Source organism: Notechis scutatus, chromosome 1 (assembly GCF_049901735.1).
Source record: "Notechis scutatus isolate UNSWTSFEM ecotype Mainland chromosome 1, rNotScu1.2, whole genome shotgun sequence".
Lineage (NCBI taxonomy): Eukaryota > Metazoa > Chordata > Lepidosauria > Squamata > Elapidae > Notechis > Notechis scutatus.
In genome coordinates, this window is record NC_142009.1 from 163558027 (window position 1) to 163583597 (window position 25571).

Consider the following 25571-nt stretch of genomic DNA (forward strand, 5'->3'; position numbering starts at 1 on the left):
GCCCAGGGGGGTGGGAGCAAAACAGCAGGCTGGTCTCTTGCTGGCTCCAGGGCAGCTGCGTAGGCCAGATCAAAGGCTAACTGTGTTCAGGCCTGGATGGCTATCACAAGTTGTAGATCTTTGCCCAGTCGGCCTGGGCGGTCTCATGCCAAATTGGCATGAGACCACCCAAGGAACCAAAACTGGCCTCAACCGCGGTCATTAAGTGCTCCAGGTGTGGCCAACAAGGCCACTGAGTGTCTGAGTGGTTAGCCCGGCACCCATCTTCCAAGTCCAAATCCCAGCTGAGCCCAAGGCAAAGAGAACCCAGCACAAGCCCGCACACAAGGGGAGATTCGTCCAGCAAGATGTGGAGGTTCCCCCTTCCTCTGCAAAAGGGGGAGAACCTCCGGCTCCGGAAGCCCCACCAGCCACGAGTGACAGAAGTGAGGCCAATGAACACAACCCGATAGTAAGTGAGGCCATCTTCCCCTTTGCTATAAAATCACAGATAGTGATGCCCAGGATGGGAGCCCAAGGAGACATAGAGGCCATCCTAGACACCGGGTACACCAGATGCCTAATCATCCCCCCCACTATTCAGAAGCTAGGGATAGGCACGATGCCCCTGGCACGTCCCATACGCTTCAAGCAAGTCAACGGGACTTTGGCAGAGCCCCAGCTACCCTAGTCAGCAAGCCAGTGAGGCTGGAATGGGCCGTCACTGCACCCCTTTGGGGTGAATTTGGTTTCTTTTATGAAAATGTTTGCCACAGTACAGCCCCCATATAAGATACTGTTTATTGGTATGAGATACGATAATATTTTGGGAATTGTGGTGTTTGTTGTAAAAGAGCCCTCCCTCTCTTCCCCCTCCCTCTACCCATAAAGCTGTGGTCAAAATTAAAGTTAAATATTTGTCCAGAAAATGCTTCCTAGACAGTTATAAAGAAAGCCATGGAATCACACAGTTGGACGAAACTATAGAAATAATTTAGTCCACCCCATCCTCCTTCAGTACAGACTGTTTCTGGAAAAAGATCATCCAGCTTCTGTTTGAAGCCATTCATTGAAGGAGAACCAATCATTCAAATGACAGCCTCTTCTACTAGCAAACAGTACAATCAGGAATCTAATTCTTAGTACTTTTAACCTATTAGTTCTGGTGTTGCCCTCTGGAGCAAAAGAGAGTAAGTCTATTCCTTTTCTAATTATAACAATTCAGATATTTGAAGACTTTCCATGCTTCTTACTCGTTTTCTGGAGATTGAACATGCTCAGTTCTTTTAATAAGTACCAGAAATTATGGATACAATTGCAAATACCTAGCTTTTATTTAAAAATAAGGAAAACTTTTCTGACAGTAAAATCTATACACCAGTGAAAAATTCAACCAATGGAGATTATTGGTTTCCTATCTATGGAGATCTTTAAGGGGAAAATTAAATGTATCTCTTAAGGATGGTTTAATTATTTTCTCTGCACTTTGTAGAAGTTTGGATGAACGAGATGATCTTTGTAGGTTTTTTTTCCCAATTTCATGATTCTATCAACTGTTTCTTATAGGGCGTTGTTTCTTAGACAATCTGACCATTTTGGTAGCACTTTTCTTAAGTTGCTTCTAGTTGTCATTGTCACTTTTTGCACAATATCCAGTATTCCAAGTAGAATTCAATGAGGGCAGAGTAGAGTGGAGCAATTGCTTCCCATAATATGGACTCTGTGGTCCTGCTCATGCACGCAATATTGATTGCTTTATTAGTAGATATATCACACTACTAGCTCATATTTAACTTGTGGTTGACCAGGACATCCAGATCCTTTCCACAAGAACAATTGCCAAACGAAGTGTTTGTGGTTTTCAGGCTTCCCGTCCTAGAGGATAATTTTACATTTCTCTTAAGATCTACTCTTTTAATTTAACCCATTGCTCAAACCTATGGAGCACTTTTTACATCTTTTATCTCTCTCTGTCTCTGTCTCTTTTTAAAGTAATAGCCAGCTTCCTCTCCCCCAAACACTGGGCAGTCTGCAGACTTTATCAGCACCCCTTGGTTCCCTGATTCAAGGGAGTTGAGCCCTATGGCACTCTGCTTAATATTTCACTCCAATCTGAAGCCTTTGATGAGGACTATTTGGATGTGATTATTCAAGCCAATTTTGAGTTCAAAATTGAATAATGTCAGGAAGATTCTCCTTAGTTTAGGTTGCTCTTCTCCTTGTTCAGTTTCCATCCATTGCTTCTTGTTTTGCCTTCTGCTGCTTTGGAAAATACATTGCCCCCCCCCTTCTTTGTGGCATCCTCTCAAAAGTCTGTTTTGTAACCTGCCTATCAAACTCTTGGGCAAAGCATGTGAGCCATTTCCTCCTTTCAGTGGTCCATGAAAGTACATCTATGGCAGGTAGATGCAGATAATAAAGTAAAAAAAAGGTGAACATTTTTACAGAACTATACATATGTTGAGGCATTTAAGGTGAATGGCCAGAAAGCGAGGCAAGGCCAGGTGTGACAAGGAGTGGCTGGGAGGGGAGGGGTGAGGTGGGTCCAGGTGTGGCGAGAAGAGGCTGGGCGTGGCGAGGCACCCCTCGATGTGAGTGATGGCGAGTTGGCCATGCTCACCCTCACACATGACCACCCAGACATGCCTATCCAGCCGATCATTAGGGCAGAGAACCAGTTGTTAAATTATTTGAATCCCACCACTGGTACCTTGTATAAATAAAATGTCCCCAAGAGGAAAAATAAATTGCAAAAAGCATGCCTTTATGGGAAAGCTTGTCAAGTAGAATCTACCAAAGTATACAAGATCTGGATTCCTAGATTAAGTGAGCTTTATATTTATAGATTCCCAAATCAAATGAACAACTGGAAAGCAGGTAACATTACATTTTCTGTACCTAACAGTTTCCTGCTGTCCAATTTCTGTCTGTTCAGCGGGTTGGTACCATAAATCAGTGTGTGTGCTTCTGAATGCACAGTCTGTAATTCTTCTAGAGTTGCTTTTCTTCCACGGATACACTACAGGAGAAAAGGAAGTAGTGAAATTCCATTTCCCTTGATGAAAAAGCAGCATCCCAAATAGAAAATATAAATAAAGGTGTACACAAATGCGACTGACCAAAGAGATTACTTCAAAAATGCACTGACTTCACAAGGCTTCTCTATTTTAATTCTGAAATTTTGAACAATTGTATGCTAAACAATTTTAGGATTCTTGCTGTTTCAGAGACAGAAAAACAAGAATAACCATTTTTTGCTCTAGGAACCTCATGGAGTGAGGTGGACATTCTTTGACTTAGAGGCAGAAATGTTTATGCCAATTGTATTATCTGAAATAAATTGCACCAAGAGTACATCGGGAAAGAAAAGAGGTGGCATTGTATAACACTTTATTGCAACTAAGAGAAAATGGAGTTTAACTTTTATGAAATATTGTTTTATATGGTTATCATATAAAATACACAATTCAGAATTTCACCAGTGTAACATTAGGTTTGTTTCAAAGTGACAGACATATAAGATAGGAGTGAAATAGCACTGACATTAGAATTGAACTTACCTGAACATGTGTCCAGTGGCACTATCTTTGGTGCCTTGTTAAACTTCTTGATTTTTAACAAAAATGTTTGATAAAAACAGTCAAAGTCAAACCATGAATGTTAGTTGGCCCACTTTTAATCAATCAAGATTGATTAAATAAAATCAATAAGGAAGATCCCAGTAGGAAGAAAACCTTAAAGCTGTAGTAACCACCTGGAACTTCTTGAAAGGGGAAGTGAAATCATAGTGCAGGGCTGACATAAATGGCGTCTTCCAAATATATACAAAGCTGCAAAATTATCACCCTCTCAAGCACCCTGTCCCAAATAAACTACCCAGTAACTGGACAATAGTTGACAATAGTTGACAAACTCCTCCGGATCCAGGGAAGACACCTCCCCCCACCACAAGCCTCCCCCAGCTGGTTCTAATGAGCCAAATTAGGGAGGGGTCAAGGGAGCGTATCATAGGATAGACAACCATAAGCATCTTGTCTATATATTCAGGCCTCATAAACTGAAAGTGATTTTATCTAATTGAACCACAACACCTACTGAGTAACTCAGCAAATATTATTATATCAATAGAAGTCTTAAAATTGGCATGAAACTAACTTGTCTAATGCTTGACGTGCATTTCCTCATTGTCAACAAATTCACTGGCTGTGACTTCTGAAAAACTGCATTTTCAAAAGGCAGAAATTCAATAATTGAATTATTGAGATATAAGACCAATTCAACTATGGAACTAGTAATTGAGAGAGGTATGGGTTTTCTTTTTACTGCTTGTATTCCTATGGAGGGTGAGATGAATCAATTGGCACAGATGCTTTAATCTGGATTCCTATATGCATGAGTAGGAGTTGGCAACCTGTGCCTTACCACCAGTATCATCCATGGTCCCAAAAGAAATATATTCACCTAGTCCGTACAAGGCAGAGTGCTCATTGCCGCCTCATTTTGTCAATGACTTAATCAGCCATCTGGGTGTGGGAAGAGCAATAAGTTTCCCAGAAAAGTGGCAGTATAGCTTCTGCACCATATGTTGAAGAAGGTTGCCAACCCCTAGCCTAAATGATCTATTTCAAGTCTAGGATTTGACTCACAGAATAAAAGATTAAAAGTATACCTGGAATAACAGAAAACATGTCTTCTCTTTTCTTTGATAATTTACATGTAAAACAATTACAGTCGGCAGTGATGTACCCTGTTTCTCCAACAATACGGCCTCCCCCAATAGGAAGTCCCAGCATGTTTTATAGGCATGAAATGAAATTAAGCCCCTCCCCACAAATTAAGGCCTATATTAAAACATGTGAAATGGGGGGGAATGGTGGGGGGGGGGGGCTTGCTGTTAGGAAGTACTTTTGTTGCACACCCGGATATGGTGCTGCCTGCGTTGACCCCGATAAGAAGTGCCCCACCAACGCCGAGGTCAACATCCAAGCCGTCGCCGCCTGCCCACCCGAAGATGCAAGGGGGGGAATTAAGTCACCCCCGAAAAGACAGCCTAGCCATTTTTTCGGGGCTCAAAAAAAATAAGACCCGGCCTTATTATATGAGAAACACGGTAGTTCAGAAATTTCTGCTGTAATATCTAGAGATTAAGCTACCAAAGCCACTTTCCCTCCATTCTATTAGTTCATCTATTACCTCACACTTGCTACGAAGACCTGTTTCCTGAAGCCGTGACCAAATGCTTTGGATTCTCCCTGCATGTTCTGGATGACTGTTTGTGTTTCCACAAACGCACTGGTGTTTCAGCATCAAGGTGTCATATACAAGGCCTGCATCAAAGGATATGAATTAATTCAGGCTACAATCTTACTCCTATTGACAAGGTGAACAAATTCTCCAATGACCTTATTTCTCTATAAAGTTGCAAGAGGATATGTTATTTATACATTATATATGCATATGGAAAATGATAATTTGAAATAGCAAATTTCAAAATAAAAATGTAAACACAGTTTTACTAACAGTGCTAAGTGAAAATTTAGAGTAAATTTATTTTATTTAAACAAGAAAGTAGCAATACCAATACTATTTATTGGTATTACTTTATATTTCATACTTATATACTGCTTCATGGTGCTTTATAACCCTTTCTAAGTGGTTTACAGAGCATATTGCACACAACAATCTGGGTTGTCATTTTACCGACCTTGGAAGGATGGAAAGCTGAATCAACCTCGAGAGAATTAGAATTGAACTGCTGGCAGTAAGCAGAATTAGTCAGCTGCATTCTAATTACTGCACCACCATAGCTCTTACAATGTTAATAGAAAATAGGGCACATACATTATTATTGTTGAAGATATACAAAATATTGTTGAGATATAAATATGGCTGAGATATAATTGTTAAATCATGATTTAGCATGATAAAAATGCCACTTATTTTCCCCTTCTTTTTTTTGCCAAGAGCAGAAAATATATCTGGATAGTGCTGCATTTTCTCTGAAGGAACAGGTACATCATTTGGTATATTTCTTTATTTATTAAATTTAGAAACTGCCCATTTCCCACATATAGTGATTTCGAGTGGTAAACAAATATAAGAACATAACAGCTGTATATAAATACTAGGAGAAATATGTTGGATTGTTGTGCCCATTTGCTTGAGGTGGAGAGTAGGTTTTTTATTTGGAGAACTATCCTGATGGCACATGAAGCAAGCATTTCCGAAACAACAAAGCTATTTTCTTTAGCTCTATATTATACAAACATTTTACATTTCTTAAATTTAGAAATGTAAGTTTTTGAAATTTGAGGAGCAAAACACTCATTTTCCAGATCTATTTCACAGGCCTTTTGTATTCTAGAATTTGCTTACTATTGCTGTTACTTTAAAAAAAAAGAAGAGTTTAAAACTGGAAAAGTGTCTTAATTTTTTACACAGTGATACAAGGCAAGCTACTACAATCATGTGAAAAAGAAAGTAAACCCTCCTTGAATTCTATTGTTTTATGTATAAGAACATACTAAAATCATCTGGTCCTTAGCAGGTCTTAAAAGCAGGTAAATACAATATCAGACATGACATATTACACCATATCATCCTTTATTTTACAAAAAGAAATAAAAAATCAAACTGTAACAAATACACCTTTACTGCTTTCATAGGCATGAAGAGGTTAAATAGCAGCTATGTGCTGTTAATCAAATGCTCTTGATCAATTGATCATTAGCAAGTGTGACTACCTCTATAAAAGTCAACCTTTTTGCTGAACTCCAGCACGGAGTGTGTCTTAACACAATGCCAAAGAGGAAAGACATCAGCAATTATCTTAGAGAAGCAATTGTTGCTGTCAATTGATCTGGGAAGGATTATAAGGATAAATATTTTTTTTTAAATGGAAAGATAGACACATAACTAAGGCAGAACATCAACAAATAGCCTGAATCTGCAAAGATGGAATCAGACAAGTTAAGGCTCAGAGTGAAGTGAGATTTGCAACTAATGAAAAAAATAACAAAAAAAGTTTCTTTCAACATGTAAAAAACAAGAAAAAAGGGGAAAAATCCATCCCTCAATGGGAGAAAATGATGGGCAGCAGACAGAAAACAGAGGTGCTGAATTAATTCTTTGCATATGTCTTCACACAAAAAGAAAAAAAAAGTTCAACCTAGCAAAAAAAAAAGAACCATAAGAGACAAACTAGAATGCAAATTAAAATAGGCAAGAAAATGGTAAGAGAACACTTGTCCACCCTAGATGAGTTCAAATCATCAGGATCAGATGCATTACATCCCAGAGTTTTGAAGAAGCTGGCAGACGTGATCTCGGAACCATTGAACCATATATTTCAAAGATCCTGGTGCACAGGGAAACTACAAGAGAACTGGAAAAGAGCTGACGTGGTTCCCATCTTCAAAAAAGCAGGGGGAAAGATCCAGGAAATTACAGACCGATCAGCCTGACATCAGTACCTGGGATGATCCTGGAAAAGATAATCAAGCAACAGATATGCAAACACCTAGAAACAAGCAAAGTTATAACCAGAAGCCAATACAGGTTTGTCAAAAACAGATCATGCCAAACAAATCTTATTTCAATTTTTGACAAAGTGACTAAATTAGCGGACCAGCAAAAAGCAGCGGATATAGGATTAGATTTCAGTAAAGCATTCAACAAAGTGCACCACAACATACTTCGCAGTAAATTAGAAAAATGTGGGCTAGACAATACCACCACTAGATGGACTTATAACTGGCTGACAAACCGTACTCAATGTGTAGTCCTTAATGGTACTACATCTGCATGGAGGAAAGTAAGTAGAGAGATACCCCAGGGTTCTATCTTGGGCTCAGTATCGTTCAATATCTTCATAAACAATTTTGATAAGGAATAGAAAGGGGAACTCATCAAATTTGCAGATGACACCAAGCTGGCAAGAATAGCGAACATCCCAGAAGATAGGCTCAAGCTCCAGAAGGATCCCAACACATTTAACACTGGGTCCTATCTACAGGTAACAAAATGAAATTCAATGTTGAAAAAAGTAAGATTGTACACTTAGGCAAGAAAAACCTTTGTGCAGGTATAGAATAGGTGGAATCTGGCTCAACAGCAGCAACTGCAAGAAGGATCTAGGAATCCTAATAGACAACCACTTAAATATAAGGCAGCAGTGTGCTGCATCCTGTTTTGGTCGCCACAACATAAAAAAGATGGTGAGACTCTGGAAAGAGTGCAGAGAAGAGGAGCAAAATGATTAGAGGCCTGGAGGCTAAAACATATCAAGCATGGTTGCCGGAATTTAGGTTTGAAACTAGTGAAAAGAAGGACTGGGGTGACAGTAGTGTTCCAATATTTGAGGGACTGCCACAAAGGAAGAGGGGTTCAACCTATTTTCCAAAGTACCAGAAGACAAGACAAAAAACAATGTTGCTCCTGTGCCTCTGCTTTCTTCAGTTCGGATGCAGCTGGGGCACCCAAGCTGTTGGCGGTGATGGTGGAAGCCACCTGAGCAATAATGATCCTCCCTCTCCAGCCAGCCTCACCTGACCTATTTCCTGCCTGGCTGGCCATTGATGCAAAGCCTCACTGCTCTTGTCCTCCTCCTCTTCATCTTCCCCACTCAAGCAGTGTCTGGCTCTGCAGGAAAACGGGCTCTCTCATTTCTCCCCTGGTGTGGCGAGCTCCGGTGTGTTGTACACGGGTGTAAGGGGCCTGGCCCCGTGGTGCCTCCTCACTCAGTTGAAGGTTTCATTCTTGCCCAAGCAGTAAAGCCAGTACATGCAAGCGAGCAGCGCACTCGGGCCAGAGACCGCATTGTTTCCTGTGCATAATTGATTCCCATTCCATGGCTGCCTTACTGTTTGAAGGCAGGAACAAAGCCTTCAACTGAGCACCATGGGGTCAGGCCTCTGACAGCTGCATCCAGCCCACCAGAGCTCACCCCGCCAGGGAAGAAATGAGAGATCCCATTGCCTCCAGAGCCCGCTGCTGCTTGAGAGGGGAGGATGAGAACGAGAAGAGTGATGAGGCTTTGCAACGGCAGGCCAGCCAGTTAGGGAGTAGGTCAGGTGATGCCGGCTGGCTGGGGAGGAGGGACCATGGCTTGTTAGGGATAACATTGTTTACCCTAACTGGTTTGGGTAAAAATAATAAATAAGTTATCATGGTTTGTTGGTTAAAGTGTGTGTAACTTTAACTACAAGAATGTAATTAAGGGTGTGGTTGTAAAAGCACCATAAAAGAAGCAAGTCAATTGCAGCTCTCTCTCTGGCTTAATGATCCCTAATTACTGGATGGATTGATGACTCATGCGTTTTCCTTACTGGAACGGAGAAGAGAAAGGAATGTTGATTTCTCAACGGGAGAAAAGATAATATGGACTGATTTATTGTAAGTGAACTGACATTGGCTATTCAACACGGACTTTGCAAATTGAGTATCCTCGACTGGACTGACTGAAATGATACATGACTAATGGACCGTTTATTTTGACTATGCTATAATTCCTAATGGAATAAACTATATTTTTGATAGCACAAGCGTATCTGTACTTTTTTACTGCGTGTTAACTAAAATACAAACTTATCTCACACATTTACCTGTCTGCCTATCTGACTACGCTACACATTCTGTTTAGTTTGTTTTCCTTAACACTCGTTGGGGAATTCAGGCTTAACACTGGTTATGGGCCCAGAGACTGCAAAGTCAGTTTAACTAGGATAAAAACAGGTTTATGTAAAAAGTGAGATTTTGTGTTGTTACACGTTACAGTAAACAGACAGCTGTGTTTTTATTAATTATAGTTTTATATCCATATATTGAAACATGGCACAAGTCAGTCTACAAAGTTTGTCCCTTATATCCAAGCTGGATGGAACAAACTATGTTTCATGGTCTATGAAATGTAGTCTACTTCACGAAGAGAAGGTCTGTGGAACATAATTGAAAACCCACCAAACGTAGAGGAATGGGATCCTGAAAAAGAGGAAGATAGTCAAAAGATAGAAGACTTTAAACAGAAAAATGAACAAGTTCTTTGCATCATAGGACTAACACTATCTGATCAGCAACTTGTTCATATACGCCGGAGAGCAAACAGCTATTGGGTGTTGGCAAAAACTGAAGAGGATTTATGTCCGAGATAACGTTGGTGCTCACATAAATCTAACACGGAAGCTTTTCCGGATGCATCTCCAAAATAATGGTGATATGCTGAGTGATTTGAATACTATGAAAAGCATTTTTCAAGAACTGCACGAGAAGGAGCTTATTTTCTCTGAACTACACCAGGTCTACATAATTATATCTTCATTAGACGAAAGTTTTGATGACTACGTAACTTCCCTTGAAATTTTACCTAAAGAAAGCCTAAATTTAACTGATATCACTGGCAGATTGATTGAAGAGGCCAGAAGGAGGCTTGAAAGAGATCAGTTAAGGAGGGAGCAACCTCAAAAGGAAGATAATGAACCTACTGCATACGCAATTAAAAAGTGTTTAATTGTGGAGGAAGAGGACATTTGGCAAGATTTTGTAAGAAAGCAAAGCGCCAGAATGCAAGTCAGAATACTGGAAGTCATCAAAGAAAAATATAAATTTTGAGTTAGCCATGTATAGTAATGGAGTTGTGAAAATAATTTATGGGTGGTTGACAGTGGAGCATCCCACTGTATAACAAATGATAACAAAAATTTGTAAAAATGTCCATGAGTTCACAGCATATCTCATTGGCAACGGCTGGAAAATGAAAGCAAAAGGTGAAGGTATTGCACATTGTTCTTATATAAAAGAGAACGAAAAATGTTATATGTACCTCAACTTAAATTTAATTTGCTTTCAGTTAGAATGTTGGTTAGATTAGGATACGTTGTTACCTTTAGGGAGATACTTGCTTAATTGAAAAAGAAGGTAAGAAAATTACTGCATCTTTAAGAGGTGAATTGTATGTGTTAAAAATGATAATGGTTTAGAGGTGGCTAACACGGTTTATGATAATAAGAAACCTCATGATGAATGTATTCACTTGTTACACCGACGGCTAGGTCATTTAAATTTTAAAATGATTAAGAGAACTGTTCAACTATCTAAAGGAATAAGTTTGAAACCTTGTAATAAGTATTTGCAATGTTCTGCTTGCAATCAAAGCAAAAGCAAAGTTATACCGGCAAATAGGGTTGATGGATTTACTACCAAAGAGCCTTTAGAGGTAGTATTTGCCGATATAATAGGTCCTAAAAACCAAGTGTAGGTGGTGCTAGATACATATTAAGCATAATGGACCACTATTCTAGGCATGGTTTCTGTTTTCTAATGAAGAGAAAAACTGAAACGTATATAAATTTATTTAATTGGTTAAAATTTGCAGAGAGGAAAACTAAAAAGAAATTAGTAACTCTTATAACAGATAATGGTGCGGAATTTACAAATAATAAATTCCAGAGTAGACTTAGGATGGCAGGTATTCAACATAAAAAGTCTGCACCATATAGGCCTCAACATAATGCCTTTATAGAGAGACGAGGCCAAACACTGCAATCAATGGGACGGACTATGTTGTCTGATTCAGGATTACCTGACAATTTGTGGGGAGAAGCTATAATGTGTGATAATCACATATTAAATAATGTTGTTAATTCAACAACAGGTGAATTACCATTCACACTGTGGCATGGTAGGAAACCTGATTTAAGTTACATTCACACATTTGGTGCACCAGCATGGGTGCATATCCCTACACAACTCAGAAACAAAGGACAGCATAGAGCTAAAAGATTATTTTTTGTTGGATATCAATCAAACCATAGATCTTATAGATTCTGGGAACCAGGTACATCTAGAGTATACTGCAGTGCTAGTGCACAATTCCTAGAACATATAGGATGGAAAAGATTAGAGCAAGATTCAGATAATGATGTAATTATAGAACCCTACAAGAGGCAGAAAGAAAAGACTAGTTATAAGAAAAGTCCAATTAAAGAAGAAGTCCACGAAGAGCAAATAGAACCAGAAGAAGAGGAAATAATTGATCAAGAAGAGATAGATAATCAAGAACAGGAAATAAATGAAAGTCCACCTGTAAGTCCTGTAATACCTAGATGCACAACACGTGTAACCAGACCACCTGAAAGGTATCAGGCAAGTATAGTTTGCCAAGTAAATAAAGTTCCTAATAGTATAGATGAACTTAGGATGTATCCTGTAAAGGATCAGGAGAATTGGCAAAAGGCAATGGAAAAAGAGTTAAATTCATTAAAGGAAATGAAAGTATATGAAGATACCAAATTACCTACAGGAGAAAAATCCATTGGGTGCAAATGGATATTCAAAGTAAAGACTGGAAATAATGGGACAGTAACTTATAAGGCTAGGTTAGTAGCTCAAGGATTTAATCAAAATGCATTTGATTATGATGAGGTATTTGCACCAAATTTAAAGGCTACAACTTTAAGAGCAGCTTTAGTGTGGGCAGCTAAGAAGAATTATATAGTTAACCATTTAGAGGTAGAAACTGCCTATCTACATGCACCATTGCAGCATACAATATATTTGAAAAAACCAGTTGGTATAAATGATAATAAAGCAAATAGCAATGATTGTTGGAAACTCAAAAAGAGTCTATATGGATTGAAATAATCTGGGTATGAATGGAACCAATATATTGTGAAAGAATTAAACAATATAGGGTTTAAATCTGGTTTAGCAGATCCATGTATGTTTAAAAGAGAAAATAATGGAACGGTGACATTATTGTTATTATTTACAGATGATATTGCTTTGATTACTAAGACCAATAATGAAGCTACTGAGATTATTTCATTATTAGCCAAAAAAGATAAAATTAAAGCATTTAGGTGAAATTAAAAAGTATCTAGGATTGACAATTAACAAAACCACAAATGGATTTAAGATATCTCAAGAAGATAAAATTTGCCAATTAATTAAAATGTATAAAATGGAACTTTGCAAGCCGGCAAAGACTCCAATGAGTCAGGAAGTTTGCCAAACTGATGCTCAAAGTCCCAAATTCGATAAGACCATCTATCAATCTTTGATTGGTAGCTTATCATATATAAGCAATTGGTCAAGGCCAGATATTGCTTATAGTGTTAATCAGCTGGCACGATTTAATAATGATCCACATCAATGTCATTGGCAAGCATTAAAGAGAATTTTAAGATATCTTAAAGGAACAATGCACTATGCATTGTATCTAGAGCCAAAAGGTGATTTGATTCTTAGTGCCTATGCAGATGCAAGTTTTGCAACTGACATAAACACTAGAAAATCAACATCTGGAATGGCTATATTATTTGGTAAGACACTAATAGGGTGGAGGTCAATCAGACAACAGCATATCAGCTTGTCCACGATGGAAGCAGAATTTTCATGTCTGTCATTACTATGCACTGAGTTAATTCTGTACAAACAGTTATTATTAGACATGGGTATAACTGTTAAAGATTCCATTATTGTGTACGAGGACAACCAGGCAGCCATACAGTTAGCTACTAATATTGCTGTAAAGACTAGATCAAAGCATACTGATTTAAGATACTTAAATGTTAGAGAATCTGTGAAAATGGTCTAATTAAACTAGATTACTGCATGACGGAAGAAAACATTGCAGACCAGTTTACAAAAGCTCAAGGTGTAGTAAAATTTAAAGAGAGTTGTAACAATTATGATTTAAAGGTGTAAATGGTTATATTATTATAATATTATTATTATTACCCAAAAGGGGAGAATGTTAGGGATAACATTGTTTACCCTAACTGGTTTGGGTAAAAATAATAAATAAGTTATCATGGTTGGTTGGTTAAAGTGTGTGTAACTTTAACTACAAGAATGTAATTAAGGGTGTGGTTGTAAAAGCACCATAAAAGAAGCAAGTCAATTGCAGCTCTCTCTCTGGCTTAATGATCCCTAATTACTGGATGGATTGATGACTGCGTTTTTCCTTACTGGAACGGAGGAGAGAAAGGAGTATTGATTTCTCAAGGGGGAGAAAAGATAATATGGACTGATTTATTGTAAGTGAACTGACATTGGCTATTCAACACGGACTTTGCAAATTGAGTATCCTCGACTGGACTGACTGAAATGATACATGACTAATGGACCGTTTATTTTGACTATGCTATAAATTCCTAATGGAATAAACTATATTTTTGATAGCACAAGCGTATCTGTACTTTTTACTGCGTGTTAACTAAAATACAAACTTATCTCACACATTTACCTGTCTGCCTATCTGACTACGCTACACATTCTGTTTAGTTTGTTTTCCTTAACACTCGTTGGGGAATTCAGGCTTAACATGGCTCACCGTGACTCCTGCCACCACCAGCAGCTTGGGTGTCCTGGTTCCATCCAAGCTGAAGAAAGCGGCGGCGCAGCAACAGGATTGCCTTCAAAGATCCCCCTGTTTCCAAGTGCCCCATCTGTATGTAGGCAGGGTCTGCGGGACAACGGGATCTCACTCTTCCCCTGGTGTGGCAAATTCTGGGGGGATGGATGTGAGGGTCTGTCCCTGCAATGCCTCTTGGCTCAGTTGAAGGCTTCCTACACTCAAACAGTAAGGCCAGAGCATGTGATTGAGCAGCGCACCTGGACCACAGATGGCATTGGTTGCTGCATTGGCCTTAGATCTGACCAGCAGGGCTGCCCTGGAGCCAGCAAGGAACCACACAGCTGCCTCAGCCCTGCCCCGTCAGCAAGGAAGCAGCAAGCATGCAGGGGCTGGCATCCTGTATGAAAGGGAGGTATTCAGAATGCACTCAGCCTGCAGGAGAAGATGGTCCTCAAGGATGCTTGCCCCACATGCACTCACCGCCTCCTGTCCGTGTGCCAAGATGGGATGGGGGAAGCCCCTTGCTGGTTCCAAGGCACCACCATAGATCTAAGGCTGATTGCTTTCTGGCTGGATGGCCACCACCAGGTTGTAGATCAATGCCTGGTTGGCATGGGCCAGGCTGAAGCACCACAGGCCATTCCTTCACTGTTTCTAGGGCAGTTCCGTGGGCCAGATCTAACCAAATTGTGGGCTGAATCTGGCCCATGGGCTTTGAGTTTGACACCCCTGATATAGAGTCCCCTTTTGACCATGGGGTTGGAATGGAAGATCTCCAAGGTCTCTTCCAGGTTTGTTATTCCATTATAAGACCATTTCCCAATAATTTAAAATGGATCCTTCTGCAATGAGGAAGACTATTCACAAGTGGAAACATTCAATATTCCCAGGACTGGACATCCCACTCGTCCCAGCAATTTCTCTCCAAGGTCAGACTGTGCAATGCTCAGAAAAGCTGCAAAAAATCCAAGAGTTACATCTCAGACACCATAGGCCTCAGTTAGCTTGTTAAATGTTAAAGGTCATGACAGAACAATTACAAAAAGATTAACAAGTATAGTTTGTTTGGAAGGGTTGTCAGGAAAAAGCCTCTTCTCTCTAAAAAAAACCCATGACAACATGGCTCAGGTTTGCAAAGTTACATCTGAACAAATCACAAAACTTCTGGAACACTGTCCTTTGGACAGACAAGATCAAAATGGAGATGACTGGCCATAATGCATGGTGCCATGTTTTGGTGAAAACCAAACACAGCATATCTGCACAAGCATCTCATACCAAATGTCAAACATGGTGGTTCAGAAAGGATGATTTGGGCTTATTTTGCAGCCATACTTTGGATGTCTTGCAGTCATTGAGTCGATCATAAACTGTACACCAAAGTATTCTAGAATCAAATGTGAGGCCATCTGTCCAACAGCTAAAACTTGGCTGACACTGGATCATACAACAGGACAATGATCACAAGTACACCAGCAAAGCTATAACAGGATAGCTAAAAAAGAAAAGAACCAAGGTGGAGCTTCTTTGGCAACAGACCGAAATCTGCGATCGTGCACAGTTTCGATTTGTGCTCGCTGCTGGAGCGCCCCGAGCTGGCTGTTTCGGGGCTAAGCCACCCCGTAAAGGTGGTGAAGAGGGTGGAGACTGCCAGCAGGGTCGAGGAGAGTCGCATCTCTCCTCCCCAGCTGGCCATTACTCCCTTTCCCGAAGGCGGTTGCAGCGGTGGTCAGAAATGGCCACCTGAAAGAAGAACTCGACCGGAAAAGAATGTGCAGGAGGAAGATAAGAAGAGAAAGTTTTGGCTGACCGGGTCGAACTGAAAAAGCAACAATATAAGGTACCCTGGAATTTGAATTATAAAGAACAACATTGTTCCCAAAGAAAACTTTGAAGCGGCGAATGAGAGAAGGAAGGGAAAGGATTTGGGTTTTTTTCTTTTCTTCCCTATATTGACAACTAAGAGATTTAAGCAAGAAATCGGCAAAAATCCACTTTGACATTAACAGGTATTTAAGCTGAAAATAAAATGTCAAAGGGATAATAAAGATTTCTGGATTCAAAGGAAAAAAACAAAAGGGTGGGATCTGGAAAAATGGAGGAGACCACCTGGAAGTGAAAGGAATTAACAGTGAAACTTTAACAAGATTCCTAAAAGATACATTTTAACTGAAACTTTGTAACAAGAGAACCTCAGGAAGAGCAAGTGGAAAAAAGAAGCAAGAAGAAATTATTTGGATTACTTGGTGATTTTTGGATTTTTGGCTATTGGATCTAAAGGACTAAAATTAATCAGGTGGTTTATAAGTTTTTTAAAATGGTATCACTCTTGGAAGAATTGAGAATGGAACTTAGAAAACAGAAAGAAAATGCACAAGAAGGAAGAGCTCCTTTTGGCTTCGTATTTCAATTTTTAGAAATGGAGATCCTGAACTATGAGAAACAACAAGAAATGCCTATAGAACAAGAAGGGCGGGACAAAGAAGAAGCCATCTTCAATGACCAAGTATTTCTATGTGGGGAAAAGAAAGGAAAGGGGGGAAAGAGAGTGAAAAAATTAAGATTTGAAAAAACAACCCCAAAAAAGAATACTTTGAAAAGTAATTATAACATTAGGAAGAAACAGAAGAGAGGATTTACAGAAGAGACAATCAGAATTATAGAGAGAAGGGGTCAAAAAGGGAAAGGAGAAGAAGAGGGGGGAGAGGGAAAGGAAAAGAAATTATAAAGGACAGAAACAGGACATAAGAGAAGCAGGGAAAATGTACAAGGATTAAGGGTATAAGCCTATTTAGAAGACAGAGATGATGGGTGAAAACTTAATTGAAAGGGGGATTCTGCAAGGGTACATAAGATAGTATTATTATATTAGAAATAGAAATGAACTTTGAAAATATGAAACAAGTGTGATTAAAATGATAGATATAATACTCATTGTAATGGAATGGAATGTTTAATAAATAAATCAAATAAAGGGAATGACAGAATGAAATTAGGAAAGGAGCGGAACATTTTAATTATTATCAATGTGTTATAAAAAATTAAGTGAAGAGGAATATGAAAGAAACACGAAAAAATTATGGAAATACAAGTGTTCCTAGAAGTATGATACCCTATTGAAAAGAAATGTTAAAGATGTCAAAGATTATAACTAACATTAATGATAAAGCTGAATTGGAATAGAATAAGTATTTTATTATTGTTATATATATATTTTCTCTTTAAGAACTTAGTGCGTATTTTAAGAATGTACCAAGCAGAATTCGACTGGAAGTTATGTGTTATATTGAATGTTATAATTGTAAAGGCATAAATTGAAGTCTAAATAAGAATTGAATGGATAAAAATTAAAAGATACAAAGGTGTCATACTCCAATTAGTAACTACAGGGGAAAAAATTTGTTTAATGAGAAAAGAAAATATGAAATTGAAACAGGACAGACACAAGTATAAATATAATGACTAGGAAGATATTGAAACTTAGAAAAAGATATATGTAATTGAATTTAGGAAGGAATGTGATAATTAAAAGTAAGATTGAGATAACTAAGGGAAGGGAAAAATTATTGAGAAAATGTTAAAATAGTAATAAGATATGGAAAAGAACACAAAGATGAATATGAAATTGAATTTGTATCTGTATGGAGAAGTGATAACCTGGGACCATGCTATTCTCAAAAAAAGAAATTTTACTTGTATTATGTTTTGTGAAAACCCAAATAAAATTTTTATTAAAAAAGAAAAGAAAAGAAAAGAACCAAGGTGTTGCAATGGCCCAGTCACAGTCCAGATCTCAATTCAATTGAAACGCTGTGGCAGGACCTCAAGAATGTTGTGAGTAAACAAATGAACTGAAGTAATGTTGTAAAGAAGAATTCCTCCACAACGATGTAAGAGACATACAGTCATACAGAAAATGATTACTTCAAGTTATTGCTGCTATAGATAGCTCTGCAAGCTACTGAATCATAAGGTGTACTTAATTTTTCACACATGGCTTCTCCATTTTGGCTTTGTTTTTGTAAATAAATGGTAACAGTGTAATATGTCATGTATTGATTGAACATCAACACATCTAAGGTTTGCATACTTTTAAAACTGCTAAGGAACAGATTATTTTTATTTTTATTATATAAAAATATACGTAAAACTATAGAACTCTTTTTCACATGATTGTACTTTATCAGGACTTTATTCCTATTCAAGCCCAGCTAATAGTTAGCTAACATTTTGCAAGAGAAATGCACTTTTATCATCTGGATATTGGTAAAACTGCTGATGTTGCAGTTATTTGTTGAGATAAGAATATTGATTATGGAATAAATGTTTTAATTAGTTAGTTTGTTAGAATTTATTTTGGATTCACAGCTCCAAACCAGTTTTGGCTGATATGCCAACTACATGCTTTTTGGACCAGGAGGCCATGAGGACAATAACTCATCATATCATTGTTAAAGACACAGCAATATACTATGTGGGGCTGCCTTTGAAAATGACACAGAAGCTGCAGCTGGTGCAGTACATCTGCTAACTGGTGGTAAAAGACTTAGCATTGGTTATTGATTTTTCAGGTCCAATTCAAAATTTTGGTGATGAACTTTAGGATCTTATGGAACAGTAACCTTCAGCAAATTTCAATCAACTTTCTTTATGTGCTCTTCTTGGGAAGTGATGCTGAAGGTGTGCATATACATTTTACTATATTCTTATAAACTGCCCAACACATATGCAATAGGAAGTGTGCAAATGTTTATAAAAACAAACATAATATAGCAGGATAGAGAAATTTACACTGATACTCTGGATTTTGCAAGTAATACAAATATTCACATAAACTAAACTTTTTAACTAAAAATAATCCTTGACCTTTGACCACCATCATGAATAGATTTCTGTTGTAAGTTGTTGCAGTTGTAAATTACAGGACTCAATTTTATGACCATTTTTACTGCAGTCATCAGCTGACTCACACAGTTCTAAGGGCAAATCTAGTTTAATAGAGGGTAGGCTTTGCTGTTGTTTGGCAGAAACATTGCAAATTGTGATCATATGACAATGTGACGGTGCAACTGGTCATAAATGTGGGTCGACTGCCAAGTGCCTAAATTGCAATCATGTGACCATTAGAGTGCGGGGATAGTAGTAAAGTCTAATTCAGGTCATAACTGACTTTTTCGGAGGCCGCTGTTAATTTGAACCTTGTTTAGCAAACATTTTTTTATGTCAAAGGCAACTTGTAATTGCTGAAAATGATTTCAAAAACCAAACTACTGACTGGGGATCCTGTCTTAAATGCTCTAAACATGATTCCTAGACAGGGAGAGCCAGTTTGGTTTAATGGTTAAGACTGAATTCTAATTCCACTTGATTGCTGGCTGGATGATTTTGGATCTTTCTCAACCCATGACAAGATGGTTGTCAATTCCTGTGTCCACCAATGGATCAATACTGACTTGATCCCCAAAAAGTAGACCCTGCACTTGCAGGAAAATACTCGGAAGAAGAAACAAAAGTAATTCCTATACAGTTTTCAAAAGCTAGCTTCAACTCATGAAATAAAAAACAATTATTTGAATGTATTTTTTGAACATAGGTTTTTATACTTGACCCTTCATTTTATATTTTTGGCCAAAATACTTTTGATTTTTCCTTATATTATCATTCTCCAAATGACTCAATAGTTCCAGGTATACAGACTTAGAGGATTTCGTTTCTGTTGCCCCTTCTTTTTCCCCTCAGCTGATCCTTATCAGGCACCTCACATTCTGTCAGGATGTGAGCAGCGACGAAACTACTTATAACAATTTTGGTCTCATGAAAATTTATTCTGCCCCTACAAGTACTAATTGAAACAAAAGTACGACATTCCACTATCAATCAATGGACATTTACCAAAAAACGTCCAATCACCACACAATTCAAACTTACAGCAAGGCAAACCCACTTCCGGATCAATGTATTTATGAAGTTTTGCTAGAATACTTAGCAAAGCATCTGCAGCATTTGTGATCTTCCTCCCCCAGGGAACTCCAGCAAAATTATGTAAGAGAGCTGGGCTGCTCTCTTATTCTAAGAGATTTTTTTTTCATGTATTACCTGTTGTGAACTGTGGCTTACACGGTGTCTCCTGTGTGGATAATGGAAAATTGGCAGAAGCAGGTGATGATTGAGCTCGAGAAAGTGGCCGATGTCCACTAAAGGATACTGGAATGCCAGCAGCTTCCATGGATGCCTGGTAGTTTCTGAGCTGATGAATGCGCTGCTGTTCCAGTAAAAGAGTTTGCTATAAAGGAACATAAAATGTGTCATTGTTTGAAGGCTTGTTTTACAAATCTCTTATTTTTTGTTTGTTAACAATTACTTTATAATAGTCTACTAGGTATTTGCTTTCTTAGCTAATATACCTATATACATATACATTAGTATATATTTTAAAGCCCTTGAATAGTGTTTTGAGAGAGCCAGTTTGGTATATAGTTAAGGCATCAGGCTAGAAACCAGGAGACAGTGAGATCAACCAATCTTGAACCAGTGACTTTCTTCCAGCCCTAGGAAGGAGGCAATGGCAAACCACTTCTGAAAAACCTCACCAAGAAAAGTGCAGTGATTTGTCCAGGCATTCTCTGAAAATTGAACATGATTTAAATAATAAAAACATTTAAGTTATAATAAAGGAGAATATTTGTAGCTCAGGATTGAAATGATGGATCGTTGGTGCTTTCTGAATTTGCTTGTTTTCTTGCAGACATTTCATTACCCAAACTAGGTAACATCAACATGTGTATCATGTTGATGTTACCTAGTTTGAGTAATAAAACATCTGCAAGAACTTGAAATTGGAGTTAAGAGATATTCATCCTCAACTTTTCTAAAAATTGGCTACACCATTGACTTTTAAACTATGAAATATCCAGCTGAAGAAATAAAACAACTGACCCAAGAATCACCTTTAAATAATTACTGGACCATAACTGGAATGAATTAGCAATATTTTAACCATCTTTAGGGTAACAAAGAAAGCAAAAGAAAGGGAAAAAATGGAAAGGAAAAATGGGTGAAAGACCGGAAGAGTTCTAGATATATAATTAGATACGGAAAATGGAAAAAAATTAAAATGAATCCACTGCGGTATATTGGGTTGAAGAAAATAAAGGTAGCCCTCCACTTACAATCTCAATTGAGCCCAAAATTTCTGGTACTAAGCAAGACAGTTGTTAAGTGTGTTTTGCTCCATTTTACGATCTATCTTGTCACAGTGCCACAGTTGTTACGTTAATCACTGCCGTTGTTACATTAGTAACACGGTTGTTAGGTGAATCTGACTTCCCCATTGACTTGGCTTGTCAGAAGGTTGCAAAGGGTGACCACATGACCCCAAGGACCACATCACAAATAAATGCCAGCTGCCAAGTGTCTGAATTTTGATCACACGACTATAGGGATGCTGCAACAGTTGTTAAGTGTGTAAAACTGTCATAAATCACTTTTTTTCAATGCCGTTCTAACTTTGAATGGTCATTAAATGAATGGTTGTAATTCAAACACTAGCTTCACTGTAGTCCAATTATTTGGACATTTTTTCTTGTGACACAAATTTGACACTGAAGAGATTCAGAGTAATTCTGTAGTGCTAAATGTAATAATGTATAAAGTTCTTTATATCATGACAAAGTTTTATCTCAATTGAAATGGAATTATTAATAATTCACACACATCTTTTTTCCCCTTAAAATTTACTCAGTCTTAATCTCTTCAGAAAAAAAATCCATGTTAACTATTTCAAAGGATGAACAGTACAAGTACAATAAGTCACTGCCTTAATATACATTAAGAATGGTTTTGAATATAATGCACATTATGAAAAAGAACAAATTGCAATTTATATTATTGCATTTTGCAATGAAAAATAAACTGCTATACTTCTCTATAAAGGGACAACTTTTGGAAGAGAAATCAAACTTCTACTTCAGACATAACAAAGACAATGAAGAAGAGAAAATGAAACACTTGAATGGTAGCCAAATGTGATCAACATTCTCACATCTCTAATAGAAGCAGCAAATTAAATACATCTCTTCTGAGCTGAAATCATCAAGAATTGGCATAACCTTGCATTAGTCCTATCATTGTTCTAAGGATTCTGTATTCCTGAATCCTAATTCTTGGCATTAATTTTTTTTATGTAATTATGTTCCATAGTTAAGTCACTTGATACTCAGGAATTTGAGACTTCTGTTCTATAAGTTATAAAAGCAACTAGATTGGGTTTGCACAAAATTCAATGTCAGAATGGAAGAATCACATTCTGACTTATGGTGTTATGTCAACCCAGGTGTTTTTTTTTCTATATAGAATGACTGAATAATAAATACCGTGTTTCTCCAACAATACGGCCTCCACCAATAGGAAGCCCCAGCATGATTTATTGGCATAAAATCAAATTAAGCCCCTCCCCCCAAATTAAGGCCCATATTAAACATGCGAAATGGGGGGAATGGCGGGGGGGGGCTTGCCGTTAGGAAGTACTTTGTTGCATGCCCGGATATGGTGCTGCCTGCGTTGGTGGAGCACTTCATATCGGGAGACCTTCCGCCACCGTTAATTTCCCTTCTCCCTTGCTGCCGTAGCGTTACAGCAACGCCGCGGCGTTTGGCGCAGCCACGTGCAGCCAGTCAGGGCTCCTCCCTGCAACCGGAGCCCTGAGGAGACACTTGGCTTCAGGCGCTCCTGTGGCCGCCTTCCCTTTGCCTTCGATGGTAAAGTGAATTATTTTAAAAACCTCCGCTCATCCCATCAGGGCCGTGCGAGCTGAGCAGAGCCGGGAAAGCAAGCCGCGGGTGTTTCCTGGTTCTGCCCAGCCCGTACGGCTCTGCCGCGGCCCTGGCGGGAAGGCGGCCACAGGAGCACCTGAAGCCAAGTATACCAACAACAAAAGGCAAATCCTCAAGGTGGGCTGGAGGGAGGTGGCTACGTGCCCCCCGGGCTGCTTCAATGCAAGGTCCTGACTTGCAGCATCCTGCCGTTGCCGCCGCGTCCTTTTCGCCGCCGCCTCCCTCTCCGACTGCGAAACTCGTGTGCTTCGCCAAACGCTCCGAGCGAGGCGAGCTCTTTCATACATAGAGAGAGAGGGAAAGACGCCGGCGTGCTCCGAGAGGCTGGCTCTTTTCTCTAGCCGAGGCTGACATCTGACTGAATCTCTATCCCGCTCCTTTATCCTCACGACGGGGTCGGCAGTGACGCTCTCTGGTGCGGCCACCTCAGCTTGCCAGCCTTGCCCCGCTATGAGACGATACTGTGACAGCCGCTGCTGCCGCACTCCCTTCTCTTTCCTCGCCTCTCCTCCCTTCGCCGGCAGGAGTGTGCGCGCCTGCTGCCACTGCCGCCGCTCCTGAGGCCATCTGGGGCGGGCAGGTGGGAAAGCAAGCAAGGTGGCTGCGCTGTCTTCTTTTTCCCTCAGCGAAGCGCCGCCGCTTGCCGCCGCCACCGCCACCTGCGATGGGCGAGGAGGCGGCGGAGGCACCCGAAATGTCACCAAGGCAATGAGTGCCTCCCCGCCGGGCCCTCCGCTCATCCCGCCAGGGCCGTGGCAGAGCCGTGCGCGCTGGGCAGAACCAGGAAACACCCGCGGCTTGCCTGCCACGGCCCTGGAGGCACTTCCTGTCAGCCTCGGCTAGAGAAAAGAGCCAGCCTCTCGGAGCACGCCGGCGTCTTTCCCTCTCTCTATGTATGAAAGAGCTCGCCTCGCTCGGAGCGTTTGGCGAAGCACACGAGTTTCGCAGTCGGAGAGGGAGGCGGCGGCGAAAGGACGCGGCGGCAACGGCAGGATGCTGCAAGTCAGGACCTTGCATTGAAGCAGCCCGGGGGCACGTAGCCACCTCCCTCCAGCCCACCTTGAGGATTTGCCTTTTGTTGTTGGTATACTTGGCTTCAGGCGCTCCTGTGGCCGCCTTCCCGCCAGGGCAGCGGCAGAGCCGTACGGGCTGGGCAGAACCAGGAAACACCCGCGGCTTGCTTTCCCGGCTCTGCTCAGCTCGCACGGCCCTGATGGGATGAGCGGAGGTTTTTAAAATAATTCACTTTACCATCGAAGGCAAAGGGAAGGCGGCCACAGGAGCGCCTGAAGCCGAGTGTCTCCTCAGGGCTCCGGTTGCAGGGAGGAGCCCTGACTGGCTGCACGTGGCTGCGCCTAAACGCCGCAGGCGTTGCTGTAACGCCACGGCAGCAAGGGAGAAGGGAAATTAACGGTGGCGAAGGTCTCCCGAACATCCAAGCTGTCGCCGCCCGCCCACCCGAGGATGCAAGGGGGGAAAATTAAGTCACCCCCGAAAAGACGGCCTAGCCGGTTTTTCGGGGGTCAAAAAAAAATAAGGCCCGGCCTTATTATGTGAGAAACACGGTATACAAGCCTCTGGAAACTATACACTAACTAATAAATGCTGTTATTTAGTGTATTCTACCTGTCTGAAGAGCAATTCCTGCTCTGCTTGCCTTTGTCCTGGTTCCAATTCTTGTTGTTCTCCATCTTCGTCACTTTCAGCAGGTTCTTGCTTCACACGGACCATTTGGGTCAATCCTTGAATTTCCTTTTGATTTGCTGTGCTGTCAATGTATTGGTCTTCCACAAATGTCTGATGTTCTCTTAATTCTTCTTCAGTCTCTTCTGGGTGGCTTTCATGCTGACGGGAAGCTTCATTTGATTTTGGCAACATCTGAATGAAACTCAAGAGAGTCAGAACATAGCTCCATTGAAAAGATTATGAAAAACTATGAATGAATGAAATCCCTTTTTTAAAAAAATACAACAATTTAAATTTTATGGTTCACTTGAATTAATTTGGAAGTTGAAAATGTCTAAGTCCTATACATGATAGGTTATTTTTAAAGACAGAAGCATGGCTAATATAAAAATTTTGTATTAGATTAACAATGAGGCTGTATTTATGAAATAAAGCCAAGTTAACAAAGGCATAGTAAAAGTAAATGCTAAATATAAAAACACTTTAGTTATTATAATCTAAAATGTTTTTCATTTTTGATCATAACAAAAACTTGATGATCATTTTAAGTTTCAAAATATTTTTAGTAGCCCTCAGAACAAAACTCAAACCAAGTCTAAATACAGGAAATCCCTGGGTTACGAGCATTCCCTTAGCGAATATTCAAAGTTACGCAATAAGCACCCCCTAATATTTACAAACAAGTCCTGAAACTATAAATCTTGCAGCACCACAATGAGTAA

At 39.6% G+C, this 25571-nt stretch overlaps 1 protein-coding gene across 4 annotated transcripts in view; it reads right to left on the minus strand.

The window, feature by feature from the left end:
- HDAC4 (histone deacetylase 4) overlaps positions 1–25571 on the minus strand; it is a 200868-nt gene that overhangs the window by 59015 nt on the left and 116282 nt on the right. For all 4 annotated transcript variants that reach the window (XM_087949352.1, XM_087949355.1, XM_087949354.1 and 1 more), the window contains 4 exons: positions 24790–25041; positions 20429–20615; positions 5173–5306; positions 2878–2998 (listed from right to left, as the gene is read on the minus strand). In XM_087949352.1, coding sequence (XP_087805478.1) covers positions 2878–2998; positions 5173–5306; positions 20429–20615; positions 24790–25041 — 694 coding nt within the window. The remainder of the gene's footprint in view (positions 1–2877; positions 2999–5172; positions 5307–20428; positions 20616–24789; positions 25042–25571) is intronic.